This window comes from Apis laboriosa, unplaced genomic scaffold (genome assembly GCF_014066325.1).
Source record: "Apis laboriosa isolate Shangri-la unplaced genomic scaffold, ASM1406632v1 scaffold4_cov146, whole genome shotgun sequence".
In the NCBI taxonomy this organism is placed as follows: Eukaryota; Metazoa; Arthropoda; class Insecta; order Hymenoptera; family Apidae; genus Apis; species Apis laboriosa.
In genome coordinates this window covers 2,046,138-2,071,935 of record NW_025223501.1, presented here as the reverse complement: position 1 = coordinate 2,071,935, position 25,798 = coordinate 2,046,138, and the positions used below count along the sequence as shown (strand labels likewise).

Below are 25,798 nucleotides of genomic sequence, written 5' to 3'. Positions count from 1 at the left end.
TAATATTAAAAAATATTTTCGAATATAACAATAATTTTGAAAAATGTAAAAATGTAAATTATTAAGAAAATTACACTTTCTGTAGAAATATATACCTTTATATAAATAAAAATTTTAATTTAAACGAAATAATGTAGATAGATTTCTATTATTTTTAAATTGTACAACAATTCTTTATTAATTTTATTTAAAATAAAACTTCTTATAATGCTAATAAATTCATATTATATGAAAAATATTAAATCGCGAATAAAAAGTTACAGGAAATTTTGTTTTCCTATATAATTAAGTATTATATATCTCAACATCAATTATAATATAAATTTTGTCATCAATTTTGTCAAGCTATTATCTTTAATTATATGCTGTCAGTTGTATATATTTTGCAATTATCAGTGAGGTCGGTGAATGGAGAAATACTATATAAAGAGCAAAGTAGTTATTTTTCTCGAAAAGTGTTTTTTAAATTATTAATTTTTGCTTATTACATATTTTATAATTATAGCATTATTTCATATACAATGCAAAATATTTATATAATATTATTTCTCGGATTATATTTTAATTTCTTTGTTCATGGCATGTAAGTGAAAGGATTTGCTATAATTCACCATATATTAAGTTTTTTTTACACAATATAAACAACACAATATTAATATAAATAATATAATATTAATATAAATAATATTTTTCACTTATTTTCTATTTTCTCAATGTGTGTTTTAGTATAAAAAGAAATACTATAATATTTATTTTGTACAAAATATGAAATTTTAATAACTATATATATAAATAAAAATTTTGAATTGCGAAACATATTTATCATAATTAAAAAGTTTGTTAGTTCATGAAAATTATTTTTTCTTATTATTGAAAATATTTATAATTTTTTATCATTTATAGAGAAATCGATATAAATCTCAAACATAATTCTGATTTAGTTATTGAACCAATAATAGGCAGATTTGAGCATAGTGAAGGTCCTCATTGGGATTCTCATATTCAAAAACTTTATTTTGTTGATATAGAAGCACAAAAAATATATAGATTTGATCCTATAACAAAAGATCTTTCCTATATATTTATAGGTAAATTATTAGTATATTCCTATAAAAAAAGGCATCAATATACTTTTTCACAAATTAATGTTAATGAATAATTATTTATAAATGACTAGAAAATGGACCTATTGGATTTGCTATTCCTGTTGAAGGAGAACCTCATAAGTTTGTTGTTGGTTGTGGTACAGATTTCATTTTAGTTACATGGGATGAACATAGAAATGTTACCAAATCTATTCCTAAAGTACTTACTATTGTTGATAATGATCGAAATGGAACTAGATGGAATGATGGAAAAGCAGATTCTTTAGGAAGATTTTGGGGTGGTTAGTTGGAAATGATCAGTCTTTTTCTCTTTCAATCTTTCTATTAAATGAAAATACTAATTCATATAATATATATCTATTATATCTCTATAGGAACAATAGGACCAGAAGTAAATGATGTTGTTATTCCTAATCAAGCATCTTTATATCGTATTGATTCAGATCTTAAACCAAAAAAAGAATTAACTCCTGTTACTAATAGTAATGGATTAGCTTGGAATCTTCAGGATGATACATTTTATTATATTGATACTCCTACACTTCAAATAGCAGCATTTGATTTTGAACCTATTAATGGAACTATATGTAGAAATCATTTGAAATATATTACATATAAAATAGAAAATTCATATTGACTTAAATTTATAATAAATATAATTCATTTCAGCTAATAAAAGAATTGTATTTGACCTCCAAAAAAATAATATTTCTGGAATACCTGATGGTATGACTATAGATAGAAATGGGAATCTTTGGATAGCTTTATATGGTGGAGGTGGTGTAAGTATTTAAAAAAAATTCTTTTATATATCATTAATAATATTTATAAAATATTAACATATTAAATAAACAGGTGATCAATGTCAATCCTTATACTGGTAAAGTAATACGTCTTATCGAGCTTCCTGTTACAAAAGTAACCAGTTGCACATTTGGGGGACCTCTACTAGATATTTTATTTGTAACAACATCTAGTCGGGATTTAACTAAAAAGGAATTGACAGAAAAACCATATTCTGGTTATGTTTTTGCTATAAGAGGCTTAGGAGTACATGGTCTTGTAGCAAATTCATTTAAAATTTAAGTAATAATTTTTAAAAACAAATATTCTTATGCATTTTATATTTAGTATGCACAGATAATATTAAAAAAGAGATAACAATAAAAATAAATAAAACTTTATATTTGTTTTTCTGAAATATTATTTTACTATTGAGAAACACTAAAATTTTTAAATTAATATAAAAAATAATTATTAATAATACATTTTAATCATTATATTGCAAAAATTGTAAAAATATTTCATCTTTGTTGTTTTCTATCAATATATTTATAGTTTTTTTTATGATAAAATAAAATTATTTTTAAACTTGATAACCTATTATACTCTATGTCGTAATAAATCATTATATATATAGTATATGTACTATTAAAAGCGATTATTAAGCACAAAATCTTATCTATTTAAATTATGATATATAAAGAAAAATTCTGTCATTTATATTAGTATTATTTATTCTTTAAATCTCATTGAATTAGATAAATTGTTAATTATTAAATTCGATATTGAGTGAAAATCATATTATTTTATAACGAAAATAATAATAAAGTAAGTATCATATAAGCGAGTAAATAAATTTTGAATACTTGAATAAATGAACAATATTACAACAATAATTTTTATATATATTTCTTTTTTTATTTACATTTCGTGCACTAAAAACACTTGTCGTTATATGTATTATATATCACGATTATAAATCGATAAAAATGTATGCAATTTATAATTATTAAATTAGAAAATGTCAGAAATAACTCTTGAACCACTCGTTGGACCATATGATCTTGGTGAAGGTCCTCATTGGGATTCTATTTCTCAAAAACTTTATTTTGTTGATATATATGCCCAAAAAGTATTCAGATTCGATCCTGCATCTGGTATTGTTACCTCTGTGTTTATTGGTAAATAATTAAAAATATTTTTTAATTTTATTTTATATATTTAATATTATTATTATTTAATATATTTTCTAATTCTAAAAATTTATTAATTTTAATATATTTTATAAATATATTTATAATTAGAAAATGGACCAGTTGGATTTGTTGTTCCTCTTGAAGGATGCACTGATAAATTTGTTGCTGGATGTGGTATAGATTTTGTACTTTTTTCTTGGAATAGTGAGAAAAGCCTTGAAAATTGTGCAGCTCAAATATTAGTTAGTGCAGATAGTGATAGAATAGAGACAAGATTAAATGATGGAAAAGTAGATTCCTCTGGAAGATTATGGGCTGGTTAGTTAAAAATATGAATTATTTTATACAATTCTGTGTGTGTATATCTAATTCAAAGTATACATTTTTACAATATAAGTTCTTTTTTTTTTTTTAGGAACCATGGGTCATGAAAAAAATGGAATTTTTCCACCTAATGTAGGATCTCTTTATTCAATTGGTAATGATTTTATGTTGAAAAAACAAGTATCTCCTGTATCTATAAGTAATGGATTAGCCTGGAATTCTAATAATGATATATTTTATTATATTGATTCACTCAGCTATCAGATTGTGGCATATAATTACAATTCTCAAACAGGAATCATATGTAAGAAATTTATAATGTATCAATATAATATATTTTATGTTAAATTTACATTTTTAATTCTTTTTTTTTTATAGCAAATAAGAAGATTGTGTTTGATTTCCTAAAAAATAATATTTCTGGATTACCAGATGGTATGACTATAGATACAAATGGAAATCTTTGGGTTGCTGTATATGGTGGAGGTGGTGTAAGTATTATTACATACAATTTCTATTATAATTAATAATTATTATAAAATACATTGTAAGGAAATAATTGACATTTATTTTTTGAAAAAAGGAAATTTTTAATGTTTAGATTCTCAACGTAAATCCGAAAACAGGTGAATTGTTGCGTTTTGTTAAGATTAATAATGCTAAGAACATAACTAGTGTTGCTTTTGGTGGTCCTAATCTTGATATTTTGTATGTAACATCAGCGCGTATTGGATTAAATGAGAATCAATTAAAAGAACAATTACATGCTGGTTATTTATTTGCCATTAAAGGTTTAGGTGTTTGTGGTTTTCCTGCCAATTCATTTAAACTACCAAAAATAAATTAAAATAGATATACATATAAATATTTAAAATATATACAAATATATATAAAACATATTTTTTTAATATTAAATTACTAAATAACAAAATTTATAGATTGTATATAAAAATTCTCTGTAGCAATTTTTGCAAAGAAATAAACATTTTAAACTAAAAAAAGAATTGATTTAAATTTCTTATTCAATAAAAGTAAATAGCATTATATATATATACATATATATATACATATACATATATATATATATATATTTTTTTTTTTTAACGAGAAAACATTTTTATAAATTATTCATTAGAAAATATACACATGTTACTAATATCTAATTACATTTGCCTATTCTCTTTTTTACATACAAAAAAAATTATATTGGTTGCTGAATGTACACAGTAGAAAAATAATTGTTTGTTGTTTTATTAATATGCAAAAATGTTTCCTTGGAATTATTGTGAAATTATATTCGCGATTGCATTACTGTTACGATTATTAGAACTTCGTAAAAAGTAGTGATATTCAAGCATTGTCATCCTGAGGCTTGTCATCCTAACTTGTGAAAAGTTAAATTTTCACTACTTTTTTCCTGGAATATAATTTCTTGAATATATGTATATTTTACGTAAGAATTTCATTTTAATTATTTTTATAGTTTAGAATACGTTTATTATTATCTATTTTCATGTGTAATAATTAAATGTTCATATATAGAATGACTCCATTAGGCACAGAAGTGAGAAGGCTAGCGAACTATTTCAGTTGTTCTTGATTAAAACATAGACTACAAAAATGTTAAAAAATATTATTTGTATGACTATTTTATCTTATAATTTACACATTATAATCATTTCAAATTATGGATGACAATTGCATTCAGCATGAACAATACATCAATAAACAAAAGTCAAAAAATGAGATTAAGAAACAAGAGATGAAATATTAATATTCTTGTAATGAACATTCAATCATCTAATGTTATAATTTCAACGCTATCATTAGTTTTTTCTCCTTTTTTGCTAGAAACACTACTCGATTTTCCTCTCGGTAAATCATACATAGTTTTGCTACAGTCTGATGGCCTCAGAGATTCTGATACTTTTTGTGAAACTACACTCACACCTGAAGACAAGTTTTTTGTGTATTCTAGAGTTGACTTTATTTGCTGAGGCTTTTGCTGAGGTATGATCTCTAAATGCGAATGCTGTTTCAATTGAGAAAGCATCGAGAAAGCTTCAACAGAATTTCCTTGAGAATATGAATTTGGCAAAGAATTGGAAATATCCATTGTTGGTTTCGTTTTTGTGGACGATTTTTTATATTGTGAATATTTTGTACTTGGACCTTTCAAACCAGCTTGAGGATTTACCGGACTTACGGAAATTCCACTTAATTCTGGTGGTATATACGGTGCCATTGACGAGTTCCCAGGCATTGCACTCAATATATTCGATAAATTATTCGGCAATGCAGACATTGTTTTAACTGGTTTTGCTTTTCTAACTAAATTTTGCACATTTGTTTGTGAATATGATCTTTGTGAATTTTTCTTTGACAATAATTTGTGTTGTAATGATGTTCCTGAATGAGAAGTAGGTACGTTTATAGGTAATGTTTGTTTCATAGTCATTGATGGACTCAATGTTGCATGTGCAACTTGAGGAACTGCAGGTGGATTTGTTGTCGCACTATTTTTCAAAGGAGAATGCGATAAAGACGGATTATGTGCTGGCTGAGGCTCAGTCAATGACTTTGATACTCGAATTTGAGGTGCGCTTATTTGTTTTGGTGGACTAGTTTTAACTTGTGTGTGAACAATAGATGGTTTTAGCAAAGAAACTTGTGTAGTTGGTGGTTGTAAGATAGTTTTTGATGGTTGTGATATTTGTAAAGATTTTGGAAGTTGGACTGCTACAGATTCACTTTGTGGACTTTGTTTTGATGATTTACTTTTGGGTAATACTGTATTTACTGGAGTTATTGATATACTAGGTCTATCTTTAGTTAAAGATGCAGTGGTGGTAGTTGCAGTGGTAGTTTTTGTTGTTACTGCTTGTTGATATAAAGGTGTGGAACGTGAAGTTGTTGCTGAAGCATTACTTAAATTTAGTAACTGTTGTACTGTTAAATTATTTAAGTTACCCAAATTGCTTATATTGGAAGCAGCATTTATATTAGAAGTAGATGTACTCATTGTAGGTACACTGCTAATGTTGGATGCAGTAGCAATGGTACTGTTTAATCCACTGGCTAAACTTGATAAAGAAGAAAGATTATTTTGATATTGTCTTAAAATATCTTGATAATTACCCATTTGATTTAAATAATTCATAGCTGATAAAGGATCCATCATACTATTGCTTAATCCACTTGTTAATAAAGCGGATAATATATTTGGATCAACTAATGGATGCATAAAATAGGGATTCATTAAAGATCGATTTCCCGATGCTCCCATATAATTAGCGAAAGTAGCTTTCGCGCTGAATTGATTCATTGCGTTACTACTTTGCATTGCTTGTAGATATTTATTCACATTGGGTGGACGTCCTCTTGGTCGACCAGTAGATGTTAGATTTTTATATGATTTTCGGCTTTGAGAAGATTGTGGTGATGTAGAAGTGACTTGTGGTTGGGATGTAGTTACCTATACAAACATTGAAAATGAAATTTATATTAACATAGATAGTACAAATAATTTTAAATAATAAGATTATAGATCTTACAGGAATTGGAGATGTAGCTTGAGGCTGTGTTTGATTCTCTGTAGGTTTATCAAGACTGGAGAAAAACTTACTTAAAACTTTTCGATTATAATTATAATCATTACAATATTTTGTAGCAATCTCTAAAACATTTCCCTCCAAATTCTATCAAAAAAGATTTAAAAAATAAAGTAATTATGAATATTTATGAGATATTCTCAAAATATTTTATTCAAAAAATTAACTTACTTTATTACCAATATATGTTTTATACGTATCTACCAATAAAGAAGCAAGTACTTGTATAGTTTGTTCTTTAGTTTGAAAACTTTTTAAAGCTCTCTGATATACCCAATATGTATCAAGAAGTACTTGAGTTCTAGCATCTGCATTTTTATTAATTGCAAGATCAGAAGTGCTTGTTCCCATTAATTGTACTTTGGTTCTAAGAGATTGTAAACACAGAGTCAATGCTTGACAAGATAATTGTTCTCTTTCTGAATCACGTAAATATTTTCTAAAAAAGTAACATACAATTTTATAAATAAATATTTTTCATATTTTGAAGTATCAAATCATTGTATTAATATAAATTTTAATAAAAGAAAAAATATATAGAAAATAAAATATTTTTTTATTTAAACTGTACTTGTCTGATTCTGGTATTTTTCCAAGTTGCACACTTAATTGAATTAACATTCGACCATCATTCGTTTCTTTAAGTACTTGCATTAATAAAGTTACGCAACGAGACATATGAAAAGCGAAACTTCCCGGTCTATCAACTTCTCTGTTTGGTATATGCCATACGCCCTGTAAAGATAAGCGATATATTTACATTGAGATAAAAAAGTTGATAAACCATAATTATTTGATCATAATAATACATTCGAATATAAAAATAAATTTATTAATCTAAAAAGTAAATAGGTATGTGTAATTTTTATCTTTTTTTATTATTACAATTTTTATTTTATTAAATAATATTTATATTTGTTTAGAAAAAAAAATGAAGATACATATGTTTTATTGTAAGCTTTTAGCTACAATCTCATTATGTGTAATATTACATAACATCAGGTAAAAATTAAAAAATTTAATAAAAAATTGTTCAATACAATTGTAATGAAATCATGATATGATAATAATTTTAAGATAAATATTAAAATAAGTTAAAGATTGACATTAATTATTTTATTATTTATTAATCAACGAAATAAAAGTTTTTAATTCATGATTATATATGAAGGTTTTGTAATATCAATTCGGAATTGCATTGTCTCTTTTAAAAATATGTTTTCTAATTTTTAATAATTTTTAATAATTATTTTAATAATTATTACTATTATCCAATTAGATAAAATAAAGTAGCTATTGAATAAAATATTATAAAATTGAATTGCTGTAAAATATAATATATTAATTCATAAATAATTTTTCTAAAATTTAAAAATTTAAAATATTTCATAACTTCAAAGTATGGCTACATTATGAGTATCACAATTAGTTTCTTTTATGATTTCATTATTATTAATTGGATCAACTTACAAAATAATTCACGCAATTGCGAAAATCATATCTTCTGCTTAAAAAATATATTTAAAAAACAGAAAAAAAAGAATTATAATTATATCTTTATAATTATATTTTTCTTATACAATATTTTTGCAATTATTTAAATAGAAATAAACTTGAATTTTTTAATAGATTCAATCATTTTATCAATCGACATAAAAAAATATTATGCATACATATTCGAAAAATTAATTTGAAATATATTAAAAAAATATTTTGAAAATGTAATTTTTTTTTTAAGATTTTTTTATACTAGAGAAAGAGATATAATTTTTCTAATTGCGTAAATAACTTATATAAATTAAAAAGAATTTAAAAAATGTAAAACATAAATTCATTTATATTTTTTAAATAAGACAATTATTATTAAATCTTTTATAAGGTTTATCAATGCATTAGAAAAAATTATAATAGATACAGATGCTGGGGCAGATGATGCAGTAGCTATATTTTTAATTCTTAAATCTACAAATAATATTTTAGCAATTACTTGCTCTTATGGAAATACATATGTGGAAAATGTAGTTATTAATGTACTTAAAATTTTAACCATTGCCAATAGAAGTGATGTAAGTATATTAGTAACTTATTTAAATATTATTATTATATAATTATATATTATTAAATAATTATATATTTATAATATATATTATAATATATTATTATAATATAATATATAATTATTATATAATTATATATCTTATAGATACCGGTATATAAAGGAGCACAAAAAGCATTAATAAATGAATATAAATATAATGATTTTTTTGGTTCTGATGGTCTTGGAGATTTTAATTTTACCGAAAATATAATTGCTAAAGTAGATGAAAGTAAACATGCAGCTGTAGCTCTCATAGACATAGTAAAACAATATCCAAGTAAATAATTGACTTATTTAATATAGTACAAATTAAAACTTGTTAAGAAGTTATATTTAATTATGTTTATTACAAATTATAGATCAAATAAGTTTATTAAGTATTGGTCCATCAACAAATATTGCCACAGCAATTGCATTGGAACCTTTATTTTTAAAGTACTTAAAAAATCACATTATATTAGGTTCCAGTATTTCTGGAATTGGTAATATTCTACCTAATGTTGAATTTAATTTTTATCAAGATCCAGAAAGTAATTATATGATTTTGAATAAAACCACTACAACTATTTTATTTCCATGGGAAACAGCAATTCAAAGTTATATATCTATGGTAATTATTTAAAAATAATATAAAAAAATTATGAAATAATAAAACTTCAATTTTTTAATAGGATTGGCGTAAAAATGTATTGGGAAAAATAAATTCTACTATTATAAATTTTTTAAATAAAGCGGAACGAATAAATATGTCCATCTCTAATTCATGGAGTGCTTCTGATGCAATGGCTGCTGCAACTATGTTATGGCCACAACTTATAATAAAATCCATAGAAACCAATGTACAACCTGTAATCGACGGACTCGCAAGAGGTTCAATACTTGTGGATTATACTAATTTAACTAAGAAATCAAAAAATGCAAAAATTATACAATCATTTGATACAATTACTTTCCAACAATTCTTATTGGAAAAATTTTCTTAAATTTATCAAAATTTATTTTATCTATTTTGCAAATATATATATATATATATATATGTAATTAGATATAATACAAAATACTTACATTGAAAAAATTTGTGCTTTTTCTATCAGCAAACAATCCTTGAAAATTTTCTCCTCGATAAAATTGACAGTTATAATTGTCCAACAAAAGATTTCTGCATTTTATTATATCTTTAGCAGTCTTGTTATTGAAAAAAAAATGAGATAGTCTGTAAAATGATTTGTAATGTTCTGAAAATCTTAAGATGCATTGTTCTAAACCAGCTAAACAATATGCTATTAAAGTAGCAACTTCTTCTTCCGACATATTTTCTTCTTTTTGTGCAAAATCTGAATCTTCTTTCTTTTTTTCACTTTCACTTTCACCAGAATCGGTTTCAGTATCACTTGAACTATCGCTATCAGAACTATCGTCACTGCTACTTGTTTCATCGCTGCTACTAGAACTAGAATTATTTGTTTCCGTTGTTGTAGTTGTTTGTGTGGTTGTTGTACTTTCTTGTGAACCTCTCCTACTTAAAGTTGTTTCTTCCTTGGTAGCACTAGCAGGCTTCTTTTTGTCAAGAATTTTATCTTTCATTTCTTTATTATTTAATTGAAAATCTTCATTTTGTAACCATTTTCCATCGAATTTTCTTGTATCTTCGTCTTCAGGTGAAGATTGTCGTGTTTCTTGACTAATTTCCATTGCTTGTTTCATGAGTGCATCCATTAAATCTTGAACATTCTCTGACTTTCCTTCATTTTCGAATATGGTACCAATCTTTACAGATGTTAATGAATTTTTTTTAGCATCATCTGATTTCGATGTCTTTGTTTTTTCGATGGTTTTTTTTGCTTTCTTTTTTTGTGATTTTGATTCATTGCTTTCATCACTTGATAATACCATAATATCATCGACTTTTTCTTTTTGTGAAACCATATCGCAAACTTTCGTGATTACATCATCTATTAAAGCTACGACATCATGCATTAATTGCAAATGAGATACATTGCCTAATTTTATTTTTTTTATATTATCTTGAGGTAATTCAGTGGGAGATCTTTTACGTGTTTCAGTTTTTTCTTGTTCATTACGTTGATTCGTTGCAAATCCTGTATTTGTTCTGTCTATAATTTCAATCTCCTCGATACTATTTGAACGTTGAGCAATAGTGACAACATTTCTGTCATTTTCAGTTGTAAATTCCACTTCTTTTGTGGTAATTTTATTACTTGTGAAAAGATTTTCTTCTTTAGTTTTCTCATTTAACTTTGAAGTATATTTCATAAAAGGCCCTTTGGCACATTTTTCAAGATGAAATTGAAGCAATTGACCTAAAGATTTTTTCAAGAGTTTTCCTTCATGCTGCTCAAGATATTTCAATATGCTCGCATGAATTCGATAATGGACTTCTAATGCTTCAATTGAAAGATGCTGTGGATATTTATGATTTATTCTGCGTGGATATTGTGCATTATTGTGATATAATAATTCACTAGCCTATAATTAGATATAAAAAAATTAGAATATTTTAACCATAATTAAAATAAATAGAATATAGATTTGTAAACCTTTGCATAATGTTCTAAATATATAGGAGGATCTTGATTTTTTTTTTCTGCAATTTTACCGAGCATATATTGATATAACCATCTTTCATCATGTGGTATTGTTCCATCCTTATCACCAATAAATAAACGAGCACAAGACTGAAAACACTTATATGCAATTTCTAACATTTCTTCTTTCCTAGTTTCTAGGATTTCAAATCGTCCCATACTTAATGTGTGTGTTTCTTGTTTTAATAATCGTGAGCAAAAGGAATGAACAGTATATGCAAATGATCCATATTCAGTCCAAATAATATGATTACAGGAATCTAATTCGACAGCATGTCGATAACTGGATTGAGTTAGTTTTGCTTTTGCTAAAAGTTTGTCTTCATTTCTAAACATGAAATAAATAATTGACATTATTAATTTATTTTATAGCATATTAATGAATTCATTTCAATATTTAAATTTAATTTTTTTTTAGTACTTACATTGGAGTATACTTATTTAACCAAGTATCTATTACAGTGGCTGATGACATTGCTAATCCAGTCCAAGAGCTCAATCTTGTTGGATGAAAACATAAATCCAATAAATAATATCGAATAGCTGCACTCCACTTACCGTTTTTAAAATAAAAATCTGCTAACAGATAATAAATAGTAGACATAGAATGCGGTAGAAGTTTTTTGACAGTCGGCATTGTTTCTCGTTCACCCATGATATAAGCCATCATTTCATCAATTACTTGATTTGGATCACTTTCTGGAGGAATTAACTTTATTATACGTTTAAATAAATCTTCTGTATCTGCACTAATTGTTAAAGATTTAGGTGAACAAAATTCTGGTATTTGCTTGGGTTTATAGAAATCGAACAATAATTGTGCTCCTTCCCAAGTCACTTTCATTTGAGGTACTCCATGTTCCTCTATATGTTTCGGTCGACTCTTATTCACTTTATTGTAATGACCATATAAACAATAAAATATTTGTTCTAAATACTTTGAAACTTTGCTTTTTATGCTAGAAAATTGAGGTGTTTCCAATTTTGGAATAACTAAATTTAAAGTAAAAAATAATAATTTTGCTTCATTATAACAACACCATGAATGTCTTCCCATAAAATCATGAGCAATAAATAAAATCATAATGGATGCTGGAACACCTTCATCTTCATCATCTGATTCAGAATAATTAGAATTATGTTTATTTTTATATGACGATTCAGCCTTTGCTCTCTCTTTATCTTCTTTATATTGCAAAATATAATGCAATAAAATCCAAGGCAAAACAGTCTCAAGTGGCATCTCTACAGTAGTTTCTGATACATCTAATTGATTGCAAACAATATGAACCAAATTTTGTACTAATCTTGAAAGACGTGTTTCCGGCAAATATTTCACAACAAAAGTGCTAACTTCAATCGTACAAGCTTTTAATTTTTCAAGCGCCATTAAAATAGAAGTTGTCCATTTTTTTTGTTCGATTTCATCAGAAGCATTTAAATAATTTTGCCATGCTTCATTAAGGCAAGCTTCTGCCCACACATAACATTCTTCATATTGTTGTAATTGCCATAAACTATCTAATAACATAGATAATTGTTGTACCCTATCAACAATATTATCATTTACAGATAAAAATTTATTTCCTTGTTTTGCAAATTTAAATGTATCCTGTAATATATAAGCTAGTTCAGCATATTTTTTTTCATCGTACAGGTTTTGTATCTCTCCTAATTTTTGTCCTCTATGAATAGATTTAAGTTTTTTCTCTACTATTTTAATACTGATTTGAGAATTATATTTACAATTAGGCAGTTTCAAAAAAATGTTTTGATTTTGTTTTTCCAATTCTTGCATGTGATTTAATAACTGAAAAAATAATTTTTGATTATATAAATTTAAAATATGTTTTTATGTTGAAATCGAACTGCTTACCAATTCTAAAGTTTCAATGACAATATCTGTATCTCCTTGGCACAAAAAAATATTAGCTTTGAGCCATAAAACCCTTAATAATATGAAAATATTTTCTTCATTTATGATATCTTTTCTAACACTTGTAAAAATTATATGCCCTAATTCTTCAGATGGCAATCCTGTACCAAGTTTATCTAATCTAGAATAAATGATATATTTTCATTATTTTTTTTAATGCGAAATGAATGATAAAAAAAAAAAAAAAATAAAACATACGTTGAAGAAGGTAATATATCTGGTTTATTGCTTAACCATTTATCTGTGTGAAGTTCACCAAATAATAAAGTCATTTCAGCATCTAATTTTAAAACATCATCATTTATATCTTGTTCAAATGGTGATGGATGAGGAATGTGTTCTCTGCATAAAAGAGGAAAAAAAATTTATGATTGATATTGTATTTACATAGAAAAATATATTTATTTGATATACCTCATAAATGTATATGCTTGCAAATATATATCTAATATTCCTTTAGACCATTCTTGATTCCATTTAGTACATAAAAATTCTGTATACTTTGCTATAATTATCATTAAGTTATTCTTATTACTGTGTTCATTAATAAATATATTTACATCAGCTATTTCACATTCTGTGCCGAAATAATTTTGTTGTTGACTATAAACGAAAAAAAGTTATTATCAAATTTTTTTTACATATTTTATATTAAATAAGTACCTCATATCGGGACTCGGTGATTTCGAACTCTCAGAACTTTTAACTGTTTCTATAATATTGCTATTATTTTCTTGATTAGCAAACAATTGATATAAATCCATTGTATCCATAGAATCATCCATATTTTTAGAAGGATCATCTTTGGTTAATTTTACAGTATCTGGTCTAAAATATTAAATATGATTTATGTATAACAAGAGTATTATAGATTATATAAATATATTTTTACATACAATAATGTGCTAGGAAATATTCTTCTAAGAGTTTCTTCTAATTGAACATCATCTCTTTCAGCTTCTCTTCTATTTGAACTTCTAACTCTTGCTGAACGTCTCATGCTATTACAACTCCAAGCCCATTGTTGTAGAAAACATAAAGCACTTCTCCTTCTCTTCTTTACCTTTTGTACTTCTTCTTTTCCTTCAATTTTCTCAGATAATTTTTCTTCTGTCTTACACTGTGGTTTGTCTTCTTTTTTTGAATTTTTTTCATCATTGGATTTGTTACTATCTTTATCACTAATATTATCATTTTGTGCTTCATTATCAGCATCATCCATTATTTTATCTAATTGTAATTTATCTTCACTTTCATGTATTTCAAAGTTATTTTGTTCATCTAAATCATTTTTTACTTGACTTTGTTCTTCAAACTGTACAGCATCTGTATCTAAAATTCTTAAAGGATCTTCATCTTCTATTATTTGTACATCAGTGGAACATGATTTTTTGTCATCTTCTATTTCAATTTCCATTAGACATTCAGTACCAGCACATGCTTGATTGTCATCAGATGTTTCAAATGGAGAATTTGTTTCATCCGTTTCCATCTTCATTGATTTTTCAATATCATTTTCATTTTTTATCATGGCACTTTGTAATATTTCTTGATCGGTGTTAGCATCATTTTCTGTCTCAATATATGTTTTAGGTATCTCTTCAGAATTTTGAACAATTAAATTAATTCTACTAACAAAACTTAAGTTATTTTCTGCAATGTATCTGTGCATATCTAATAAACATTCTCCTAAATCTAACCAAGTATAATTTTTTATAGGTTTCCTTAATGTCAAATCTGGCAATGGTTTAGGACAGAATTCTTTTTTACAAGCTTCTGCCCATTTCTTGGCAATATCTTTTGCTTCTGCTATTAATTTATCTCCTATTAAATGATCATATTGAGTATATAATGGTGGATCTAATTGCCAATCACTATTATATAATTTATAGCATTCTTCAAGGCATGGAATGTCTTTAAATATTCTATCACGAAAAGCTAAACCTTTCACATAAGTAGGATCACGTTCTAATGCCATAGAAATATATAAAAGACAATTCATATAATCAGGAACTGCATATAAGGCAGTTATCATATTATCTAAACATGGCCAATGATTTGCATTACATTTTAAACCTTGCTTAAATGATGAACATGCTAATTCTAAATTTGAAATTTTCAAAGCTAAAGTGCCTATTCTATACCATAATGTTACATCTGAATCATCTAAATTAGCTGCTTCCCAATAATTTTCTATAGCTTCTTCATAATTTCCTAATATGGCCTGTATAGCTCCAATATTTTTAAAACAAGAATATTTTAATGACAACATTGGTCTAGATTTACCATCAGGTATTTCAGGTTTTTGAACTTCATCCAATAATTCAGTTTCTAAAAGATCTTTAAAAATATTAAGTGCATCTTCCTGTTTATTTTCTTTTAACAATACTAAAGCTTTATTATATTCAGTAAAAGCTATTTGTTCCTGAAACAGACATGTATGAAATAAATTTTTTATATTTTAATGAAGCATATGTCAGTAATAATGAACAATAAATTTTAATTTTTCTGTATAAAAAGCAAAAATTAAAAAAAAAAGTAATAATAAATTAAATGAATTGAATATGCGCATCATATATTCAATTAAATAACATATTCTTTGAATATAAATAATTTATAATATATAATTTAAAATGTGCGAAATAAAAGATAATCAAATATAAAATATTAAATTATTATAAATAGATATCAATAAAAATAGTTCCTATAATATGATGTTTCATATTATTTTATATAAAATTTTTATTATATAAAAATCAAGTTTTCATAAATGACAAGTTTATAGGTTAAGTTTTATAATTAATAAAAAGTTAACAATTCCGACACATACTTGAGCTTCTTTTGTAATAGTTGGTACATCTTCTTCTTCACTTTCTTCACTAGATTCTTCGTTTAATGCTGATATCTTTATCATTTTTAGAATTTTTCCTTAAAAATTGAGATTTATATATAAAATATCAACAAATCAACCGGTTTTTTTTAAAGCCGCCATGCTACTAAGCATACAACGTGCTAGTTTGTATTTATACATTTATATAGGGTGGTTAAAAAAAATATATATTTGTTTCTTATAATTTTAAAATATTCTACATTTTTTTTATGAATATGTAATTTATGGATATCTTTATTCTTTACACATGTATTGCATACTGTTTATATGAAATAATTAAAATGGAATTATTGTTTAAACACCTTATATATGCATTATCTATGAACTTTCGAGATAATTTTATGCACACGTTTCGCACATATTGTAACGTGTATCTTTATTTTATATTAATAATATAATTGTTTTATATGATTTATTTAAAATTTTATATTTATATTAAATTTTGTAAAAATTTTATTATGTAAACTTATCAATTTTTTATTTTGTATTTTTTATCAATTTATTTTTATTTTGTATTTTTTTATCAATTTTTATCAATTACTATTATTATTTTATTGGAATTATTAATTTATTTTCTCAATTTATGACAATTTATAAATAATAAATGAAATACATACAATTTTCTTAGGTAAAATAAAAATAAAAATTTTACTGAAAATAAAAAAAGTAAATTTAAGAATTTTGCAAGAGGAATTAAAAAATATATTTGGGTCATTGAACTATTGTATTTAACATGCTACAATGTTTATGATTTGGGGTAAGTATTAATAACAAATTTTCTTGTATGTATTAATTTATAAGATGATAAATTTAGTTATTAAAAATTTAAACATTGTGTACAAAAAATCAAATATAAGATTTAGCACATACAAGATTAATATAAAATTGTCTATAAATTAATGCTTTTTTAAATATTTGATAACAAAAAATTAAAAGAAAAAATTAACAAGAAATTTAATAACTAAAATACAATGGTATATATAAAAACACCAGTTTAAAAAATTTAACTACATTATTTTTAACATGTTAAATACATTTCCATTATAAATCATATAAAAACATTATATTTTATGGTAGACTATAGATAATAACTATTATAAACTATTATTTACTATTTACTTCTTAATAACTTATTAAAATCATGAAATGATAACAAATTAAATAAAAATATTAATATAGAAATAGAAATTGTTAGAATAATAAATAGAATAAAATTATTCTTATAAATATATAGAAGTCATTTTTATAGAAAGTTTATGTTAACATTTTTTGTTAAAGTAAATTTTGTTAAAGTATATTCTAATAAAAATTAAAATACATAATAATTATGTTGGCAGTTTTACTTTATGCTATAAATAATGATTTTTTTAGTAACTGAAAATAATGATATTAATTGAAATTGTACAAATTTAAACTTATTTTCCAAATACAATACAATTAAAGTTTAAAATACATAATGAAATAGTTATCAGAAACTTATTGTGATAAATATATACATTGTAGGAGATTGGATCGCAGATGGAGTGCAATCTGTAGACATGCGAAGTTTCCTTGATTCTGTAGTTATAACAAATAAAAGTATTGTAAGGAGAATTCGCGTGTCTCCCTATGAAATATATAAAACGCATTGGCGTAATGGTGAGATATCTTTACATAAGATAAAGATTATTAATTTCTGGTATCGTATCTTTATACAGTCTTATAAAATTTCTATTTCATAATTTTCTTACCATAAACTATCAATACTTGTTTTTAGATCCCGAAATACAAAAACATTATTGGGCAGCATCTTTTCTTTTACCCATTGGAACAATTTTTATTCTTGCTTTGATAGTTCTTTTAATGGTAACATTTTCTTCATAATTTTTCAATAAAATAATTAATTATATTTAGAAATGATGATTAATTTAATCTTACGATCGTTTCAGGTTTTGTTCAAAAGATGTCCACAAATGATTGCCGCGATTGTCACATCAATTCTTGGTGTGATTATTATATTTACAGTACTGGTATCAATTAATCATGCTCCAATTTACGCTTGATATTTTCTAATATTTCTTCTTACAAAATACAAAATGTAATATTTTATCTTTTCTAATATGTTCAAAATTTTACAGACCAAGATTAATAAAAGGATTACTGCCATCAATGCAAACAGTTACACATGCATGCACATACTGATTTTTATATTCTGTATATTCTTATAATAGAAAAACAAAATATATTATCAAACAATTTTCACATAATTTTTACTAATATAAATGTTTTACTTACTATTAGCGATTTTTTTTACTTAATTTTATTTCAATCATATCCTTTGATACGTTTATTACTTTTTCTTTGTATTTATCTAATGCTTGTTGTAATCTCTGGTAATTCTAAAATTAGCATTTTTATTAATATTTTTATGAATGCAATATAGACTGAGATATTTAAATGGGAAAACTTAAATGTCTCCGTTATTTTTATGAAAAAAATATTCAGGACAAAAGTGAAAAATGAAAAAAATTAAAAGATATAATTTATCATAATAAACAATATGATATCAGAAAATATGAGGTAAATAATAGAAGTATATAATAGGAAATTTTTTTAAAAATGATCTATTTGTATCTTTTAATTTCTACTTATTAAAATAAAAAATTAACTTTCCATAAAAATCCAATTGAGATTTAAAAAATAGATTTGTTACTCTACAGCTCTATTAACTTATAGTATAAATATTTGATTAACAGATTATGTATCTTAACATGAACATATGTTTCAAAAAATTCAATAACTATGAGCCCACTAATAAAATAATATTTAATATTGTTGGAAATATATAATGTAAATTCCTTTAGATTAAATTATCAAAATAGAACAATTATCAAACTCATTTCATATTTTATGGAATCTCCATAAAATAAAGATATGAAAAAAAAAAAAAAAAAAAAAAAAATGTCTTGAAAAAAAATTCTTTTAAATATCTGATTTTCTTTGAAATAGTACAACTTAGTCCTGAATATTTCTTTTATAAAACTAAAAATAACAAAAATATTTAGTTTTTTCTATTTGAATGCTGCATTCTATATAAAATAAAAAAATGCATACCTCAGAAAAAATAGGTTTCTCACTAATTTCTTTTAATTCGTATAAAAGTACTTCTAATGTATTAAGTGGTAACCAGACTGCCATTTGAGTTACAGATGTTAAATATGTTTCAAGACCAAAATTTTCTATACCATTACCCAAAACAGCATTAATATATTCAATTCCTAAGTCACTAGCTTCTAATATTCTACCAGTATTTAACATAAGACGAAGAAGTTCCGCAGCATTTCGTTTCTATAATAATAATAAAAAAAGTTTTAATTATATAAATATGAGTAAAAATTTTTAAAAAGTTATTCACCTTATACGATATTAATAACCATTGAGGTATGAACGCTCTTTCTTGAAGTAATTTTCGGGCTACAGCTTTATGTAATTCGCTACATCTATCTTTTTCATGTTCTAATGTCAAATATTCTAATAATCTCCAAGCAGTATTTGTAATATTTGTATTAGATAAACCAATATCAAATATATCATTTTGAATAAGCCAGTCCCATGCATTTGAATCTTCTCCTCGACTTAATCGTATACATTGTGAAGTTAAACTTTCAAGTACAGAGCTTTTATTAATATTAAATTCATCACATAAATGCAACGCTGTTGTGTATAATCCAATAGTTGATAGAATAATAATAAGCTCTGAAGGTCCAGCATGTGAAACAATATCTGAATTCATTTTTGATACTTTCAATCTTGCATCTACTACATAGTATTCTTTTTTTATATCATTTAATTCAAGAACTTCAACTTGTTTCTTTATTTTATAATGCAAAATATCTTCATTGCTGATACTTTTCCTTGTTTGAGAAATTTCATAATCCATTTCCTCTAAATAATTTTGATCAATTACAGGTCTAACAATCCATCTATACTTTTCAGAAACAAGATGTAATGCATTAATACATGCTAATAAGCATTGAGCTTGTCTTGATACAATTACAACAGATTGTGATTCTTGGCTCAAACGCATAGCTTGTTCATACATCACTGATGCAGCTGTAAAACAAATTAATTATAATATAAAAAATGTTTATTTGTTAATATCATAATAGATCAAAGTTTAATACCTTTCCGCATATTTCCTTTATTTATATGGAAGCTATATAAAAAATTGTAATAATTATTTTCCATGAGATCCACGCTTCGGGCTCTACCTTCTACTATTCTTTCTAAATCTTCGTACATATCAACATATGGAAATGAAATTAAATCTATTAATTTTTTTCGTTCAAACAGAGTTACTACTAATTGTCTCAAACAATCTACTCTACGCGCGGCATCTGGATTCGAATTTAAACAATTATAAGCTTTGATATGATGACCCAAGTTTAAATGTTGCACAAATACTATTGAATGCAATGTTGGTAAATTAGGATCATCTTTATCAGCTATTAATATAGCTGTTTCAGCGAGTTCTATAATGCAGTCAAAAGCATTATGTTCTTCAAATAATCTGATAACTTTTAAATAATATTGAATTAACGAACTATTTTCAGATAGTACACTGGATTCGAGTAAGGCATCTGCTAAAAATTCATCCGTCAAAATTCCTCCAGAAGCTCGGAGAAAATGATCGCATGCTTTTTGCGCTTCTCCCATTTCAAGTAGTGCGACTGCTAAAATAAATTTTCTCGATGCAATGTTCCATTCACACCATGTATTCAAGAGTCTTACATATTCTTGAACCAATAAAAATTGACAACTAGATAGTAGCCATTCAGGAAAGATAAAATTTCCCGATCTTGGCCAACTAATTAATTATTATTAAGTAAACATATAATAATTTAAAAATAAAAATGATATATACATATAAAATAAATCTTAAAAAAGGATACATAAGTTGAGCGATAAATGTAATATGTGTTAACATGCCATAATGCCAAGGAATTAAAGTAGTTGCATCTAAATTTGTATGAGCCATCAAATTATGAGCATGTTTTGCACCACTGTTTTGTATAAATAATTCTAATAACAACAAAGATCGATGTTGTTTAAATACTATATTTGTTCTTGAATCAGCAAGCTTCAATAATGCTAAACGCTGAACACTAGAATCTAATAATGATTGCATAGGCATTGGTAATGCTGTGGATTCACATATCCATGTTACAACATAATAAGCTTGCATTAACACTACTGTCCTGGGTGCTAATGATGATTTTATAGAATGTAAAGATCGCGAATCAAACAATTCTGGTCGTAATAATATTATTTGTTGCAAAATTAATAAATTCCTGCAGATTGCGAATCTTAATTGTGTTATTTGTGTTACACTTTTTGATATTGCTGAGATACCTAAATGACTACTAAAAAAGTGATTGATATTAAGTAATAATTTTGAAGCATCATGATCTTCATTAAGTTGTAACTTATTTGGTTGACCAAGATCATATGTTAATGTTTCCAATAACATTGCCATAGCACTGGATATATCTCTAACATTTGACAATCTATGAGAGCTAGGATGATGTGTAATGAAATTACTAATTGGTTCTTCTGATTCTAACATTAGTTTTGATAATAAATCATCAATAATGATATCTGGACTTCTCAAATGATACATTTCTCTCTTTATCATTATTTTAGTTTCTTCAGATAATTGTTCTTCTATCAATACCAATGCTGACATTATTATAATAAGATCTTGACATATATCCTCATCTTGCGATAAAATTGGTGATATTTTGAATCGCGATGTATATGATTTTTCATTGCAAAACATTAAATATTCCAAAGCTTCCATTGGTCTCAAAAGTGAAAAGCATGACTTTTTAAGTAAAACTACTCCATAAACAGTTGGTAGTAACAACAATCCCACTGGTCTCGTACTATTAGCATGATACTGTATAACACAAGAATAAAATTTTGACCAACATCGATTGGCGATTTCCAAGTAGTCTTCGTCCATAAGTTCGTAATCCATAATTTCAGCCTGTATTTCAGCTTCTACAGCTTTTTCAGCTTCTACTTTTAATTCAGTGGCAGAAAGAATTTTATTCTCTATACAATTAGACCTTCTATATATGTTCAAGGCTTTTGTTATATCTGTCAAAGAAAATTGTCCAGGATAAAAAATATAATTAATATATGTTTGTCTTGGATCAGTATCAGCATCATTAAGAATATAATCTCTATCTGGTGTTTGTTCTAAGATTGCTGTTTCCCATTCAGAATTAACGCGCATACCACTCGATAATGATAATTGTGCATGAGTTACTTCAACTGTATCCATATCAGTAGTTCTCCATACAGCCCATAATCGAGTAGTAGTAAAAAAAAAATCGACTAAATGTTGCTATAAAGATTAATATAAAAATTAATAACATAATGTATGATAATTAATATAAATATATATAAAAAATACATACATCTGGTGCAAATTTTGTACATAATCTCTTAAATTTAAATACACCATTATCTTGAATTGGTTTTAAAATACAAAATTCGCATCTGGAATTAAATTTTAAAAAAGTCGCCAAGTATAATTCATTATTAGGACTCAACGTTTTTTTTAATATATGTCCTTGTGCACCTTCAGATGCAACATGATTATCTATTGTTATATCACTTACTGCCACACATTGAGCTTTATTACAAGACCACATACGAATATTACCTTCACGGCACAAAGCAAAAAGATATGTATCATTTTCACAATTATGTATAGTTAATGACATAGCCACATGGGCTTCAGAATTACGACCTCTGAAAGCAGTTGCAATACCACTAAGAAATCTTGGTACTATTGAATCTTGTTTTAATTCATTACTATGCACAAGGCCAGTTTTAATGTCTAGCCTTAAAAGGAGTATAGTTCCAGAATTATAAGCAAAAGCAAATAATGCTTCTTGTGGTGGAATAAACCATGATGCAGCTGCATGAGGAACTGGAGAATCTATAAAAAAAATCCAAATTATAGTAATAGATATATATATATATATATATATATATATAAATATTGTTTTCTATAATCTATCATAAATTGCTAACTTGTAGTTCCAGCATTTGTAATAACATGAAACATATGAGGATCTTCTATTGTTTTTTTTATATTCTGAGTAGATGTTTCACTAAATATTGACTGTGTACCTAAATCTTTATATGTATTTAATGAATGTTCCTAAAAAATAATATATCAATATATTAAAAACTTAATATTTTATTACAATATTATGTACAATATTATATTGTACGATATTCATACGATATTTAACTCTTAAAAAGTACTTACATTTTTATGAATTCGTTCGGGATGAGGAAATGATAATTTATGAATACTAGAAACAGTTGCTATTAATATAATTACTGAATTAATTGTTTCATGTATAGAAATTCCATCCAAAATAGGTGTGTCTGTAAATTTATATCTTACTCTACAATTAGCCAAATTAATATCTAAACTGTGTTCAACCAACTCAAGTACATCATGACAAATACGCCAATAAATAAATCGATTCCGTGTAAAATATTTTGAACCATCATTATAAGAATAACCACCAGCTCGCTCTGGAACTTTTATATCTTGCAAAGTACTTTGACTACCACCTATGAAATAATATAATTATTGAATTATATATGTAGAATTATATTTTATTTGAAAAGTACAAATATAAGAATTAATTAGAAATTTTTATATTCATTTATAAAGTTATATGTTTTCATTTTAAAAGTGATATATGCTTTTATAAATAAAAAATAATCACTTATATAATAAAAATATTGCTTTTAAATTATTTTTTAAAATGTAATTTTATTTATCTAATAAAAATAAAGGTTATGATTATCTACCTGTATTCAACTTGATTTCATTCCATTTTTCTGGTACAGTTTGATCAGGTACAACTTCCCGGTAACCCAACAGAAATTCTTCCATTTCTTTATTGTATTTTTGAATAAATAATATGTCAGTTTAACTTGTAAATTACATTACAACGATGCTCAAAATTTTAGCGGGCATCGAACATTGCGTGTTAGCATCACGCTTTACGCTTCGCGCTTTGCACTTTGGCGCCCTCAACTTTACCTTCTGTTGCTAACTTATATGATTTATTCAATATTCTTTTAAATTATAAATAATTTTTCTTTAAAAAAATTCTTCAATTTATTTTTTGCGAACTAAAAAATTATTTTTAAAATTTTTAACTTATAGTCATAAAAAGTTATAAAAAATATAAGTTAAACAAAAATAAAAATAAAATAAAAAAAACCAAAAGGAGGGTCGACGTCAACACCTAGGATCTGTGTGTGGAAGAAAAACCACTCAATGTTGTCAAATTAATGGGAATATTTTTAAATCATATGATACCGTTGTTCAAATACTTCGCCAGGTGCATCGGACCCGTAAATACAATTTTTAAAATGTATTTATATAGAAACATACAAGTGCACGAGTACTTTGGAGAGATCTCATAAGCTTATGAGACATCTATTATTAGAAAGATGAATTACTTATAAATTTTATAAAACTAAACAAAACAAAAAATATAGGCAAAATTCATATAAATGAAATATAAATGAGGAAATAGTACATAAAATTCTTATAATTTATATTTTAATTTGGACTTATAAAAGATTAAAAATTTAACTTAGGTATTTGGATTTTTTAATTTTGTTATGTAATATTTATTTCTAATATTTACAACTGGGCGATGTTTCAATTTATGAATTAGACAATTTTTGAAAATTGATTATAGATTATAATTATATATTAAAAAAAGAAGACATAATGTTAAATAAAATTAGATTTAATATTAATTTCTAAAAATCTAAAAACTTAAGTTTGAATTTGATAATAAAAATTAATAAAAATTTAATTAAATTAATCTTTAAAATTTAATTAATAAAATTAATCTTTAAAAATTTAATCTTAAATTTAAAAAAAATTCACTAAATTCACTAAATTGCAAAATAAAAGTTTAATTTTTATTTTAATTAATTTAAAAAAAATAAAATTAATTTAGAAAATTAATTTAGATTAAAGTTTGTTAAATAAAAAAAAATCATATTCATTAAAATAATAATTTCAGATATTTATTTATGTAAAAATATTATTATAATATTTTATTATTACTATAATCAAAACGGTAATAATAAATTTTTTCAAAATTAATATTTTAATCAAATCCTATTTTTTATATTTCATGATATATTTT

At 24.7% G+C, this 25,798-nt stretch overlaps 4 protein-coding genes across 8 annotated transcripts; 2 read left to right on the top strand and 2 right to left on the bottom strand.

Annotated features, from left to right (window-relative positions):
* Window positions 1–505: 505 nt before the first annotated feature.
* Window positions 506–4,362, top strand: LOC122716984. Its single transcript, XM_043940598.1, has 11 exons — window positions 506–583; window positions 904–1,088; window positions 1,178–1,387; window positions 1,481–1,693; window positions 1,776–1,888; window positions 1,962–2,180; window positions 2,908–3,070; window positions 3,194–3,403; window positions 3,501–3,713; window positions 3,788–3,900; window positions 4,011–4,362. Exons 1-11 carry the CDS (start codon window positions 522–524, stop codon window positions 4,254–4,256), a joined length of 1,947 nt encoding a protein of 648 aa, XP_043796533.1. The 5' UTR covers window positions 506–521; the 3' UTR covers window positions 4,257–4,362.
* A 179-nt stretch (window positions 4,363–4,541) lies between these two features.
* On the bottom strand, window positions 4,542–16,915 carry LOC122717325 (calcineurin-binding protein cabin-1-like). 2 transcript variants are annotated; one of them, XM_043941295.1, is made up of 14 exons: window positions 16,491–16,915; window positions 14,557–16,085; window positions 14,324–14,488; window positions 14,075–14,263; window positions 13,859–14,002; window positions 13,601–13,781; window positions 12,309–13,534; window positions 12,150–12,224; window positions 11,677–12,052; window positions 10,184–11,605; window positions 7,592–7,755; window positions 7,192–7,459; window positions 6,964–7,107; window positions 4,542–6,884 (listed from the first exon to the last, which is right to left on the bottom strand). In XM_043941295.1, exons 1-14 carry the CDS (start codon window positions 16,572–16,574, stop codon window positions 5,202–5,204), a joined length of 7,650 nt encoding a protein of 2,549 aa, XP_043797230.1. In that variant the 5' UTR covers window positions 16,575–16,915; the 3' UTR covers window positions 4,542–5,201. The 2 variants fall into 2 exon arrangements, with proteins under 2 accessions (XP_043797230.1, XP_043797229.1); XM_043941294.1 differs by having other exon boundaries at window positions 12,150–13,534.
* Window positions 7,698–18,620, top strand: LOC122717327 (uncharacterized protein C17G8.02-like). 2 transcript variants are annotated; one of them, XR_006347200.1, is made up of 9 exons: window positions 7,698–7,872; window positions 7,944–8,022; window positions 8,900–9,086; window positions 9,224–9,395; window positions 9,478–9,728; window positions 9,790–9,988; window positions 18,054–18,228; window positions 18,307–18,395; window positions 18,479–18,495. XR_006347200.1 is itself a non-coding variant. In XM_043941299.1 (9 exons), the coding sequence occupies exons 2-9, from the start codon at window positions 7,952–7,954 to the stop codon at window positions 18,590–18,592; spliced, it is 1,218 nt and encodes a 405-aa protein (XP_043797234.1). In that variant the 5' UTR covers window positions 7,704–7,872; window positions 7,944–7,951; the 3' UTR covers window positions 18,593–18,620. The 2 variants fall into 2 exon arrangements, 1 of the variants encoding a protein (XP_043797234.1); XM_043941299.1 differs by having other exon boundaries at window positions 7,704–7,872; window positions 18,054–18,188; window positions 18,479–18,620.
* Window positions 16,491–24,595, bottom strand: LOC122717326 (nuclear pore complex protein Nup160 homolog). 3 transcript variants are annotated; one of them, XM_043941298.1, is made up of 10 exons: window positions 24,435–24,595; window positions 23,878–24,191; window positions 23,637–23,766; window positions 23,015–23,541; window positions 21,482–22,941; window positions 20,714–21,396; window positions 19,945–20,642; window positions 19,644–19,877; window positions 18,825–18,928; window positions 16,491–16,588 (listed from the first exon to the last, which is right to left on the bottom strand). In XM_043941298.1, the coding sequence occupies exons 1-9, from the start codon at window positions 24,517–24,519 to the stop codon at window positions 18,827–18,829; spliced, it is 4,233 nt and encodes a 1,410-aa protein (XP_043797233.1). In that variant the 5' UTR covers window positions 24,520–24,595; the 3' UTR covers window positions 16,491–16,588; window positions 18,825–18,826. The 3 variants fall into 3 exon arrangements, with proteins under 3 accessions (XP_043797233.1, XP_043797232.1, XP_043797231.1); XM_043941297.1 differs by lacking the exon at window positions 16,491–16,588 and adding an exon at window positions 18,612–18,750; XM_043941296.1 differs by lacking the exon at window positions 16,491–16,588 and having other exon boundaries at window positions 18,797–18,928.
* Between the last annotated feature and the right edge of the window lie 1,203 nt (window positions 24,596–25,798).

Bases quoted from the DNA above. Each gene is read 5' to 3' on its own strand.
- LOC122717325 (XM_043941294.1), bottom strand. From the start codon at position 16,574: ATGATAAAGATATCAGCATTAAACGAAGAATCTAGTGAAGAAAGTGAA. The intron at 13,782-13,858 runs GTATGTTTTATT...CATTTATTCTAG, and splicing joins GATATATTACCTTCTTCAAC to ATTAGATAAACTTGGTACAG. The intron at 7,108-7,191 runs GTAAGTTAATTT...CTTTTTTGATAG, and splicing joins AAACATATATTGGTAATAAA to AATTTGGAGGGAAATGTTTT.
- LOC122717326 (XM_043941298.1), bottom strand. From the start codon at position 24,519: ATGGAAGAATTTCTGTTGGGTTACCGGGAAGTTGTACCTGATCAAACT. The intron at 19,878-19,944 runs GTGAATAACTTT...TTATTATTATAG, and splicing joins GGTTATTAATATCGTATAAG to AAACGAAATGCTGCGGAACT. The intron at 18,929-19,643 runs GTATGCATTTTT...TGCTAATTTTAG, and splicing joins AGAAACCTATTTTTTCTGAG to AATTACCAGAGATTACAACA.
- LOC122716984 (XM_043940598.1), top strand. From the start codon at position 522: ATGCAAAATATTTATATAATATTATTTCTCGGATTATATTTTAATTTC. The intron at 584-903 runs GTAAGTGAAAGG...TATCATTTATAG, and splicing joins AATTTCTTTGTTCATGGCAT to AGAAATCGATATAAATCTCA. The intron at 1,388-1,480 runs GTTAGTTGGAAA...ATATCTCTATAG, and splicing joins TTTAGGAAGATTTTGGGGTG to GAACAATAGGACCAGAAGTA.
- LOC122717327 (XM_043941299.1), top strand. From the start codon at position 7,952: ATGAAGATACATATGTTTTATTGTAAGCTTTTAGCTACAATCTCATTA. The intron at 9,087-9,223 runs GTAAGTATATTA...TATATCTTATAG, and splicing joins CCATTGCCAATAGAAGTGAT to ATACCGGTATATAAAGGAGC. The intron at 9,396-9,477 runs GTAAATAATTGA...TACAAATTATAG, and splicing joins CATAGTAAAACAATATCCAA to ATCAAATAAGTTTATTAAGT.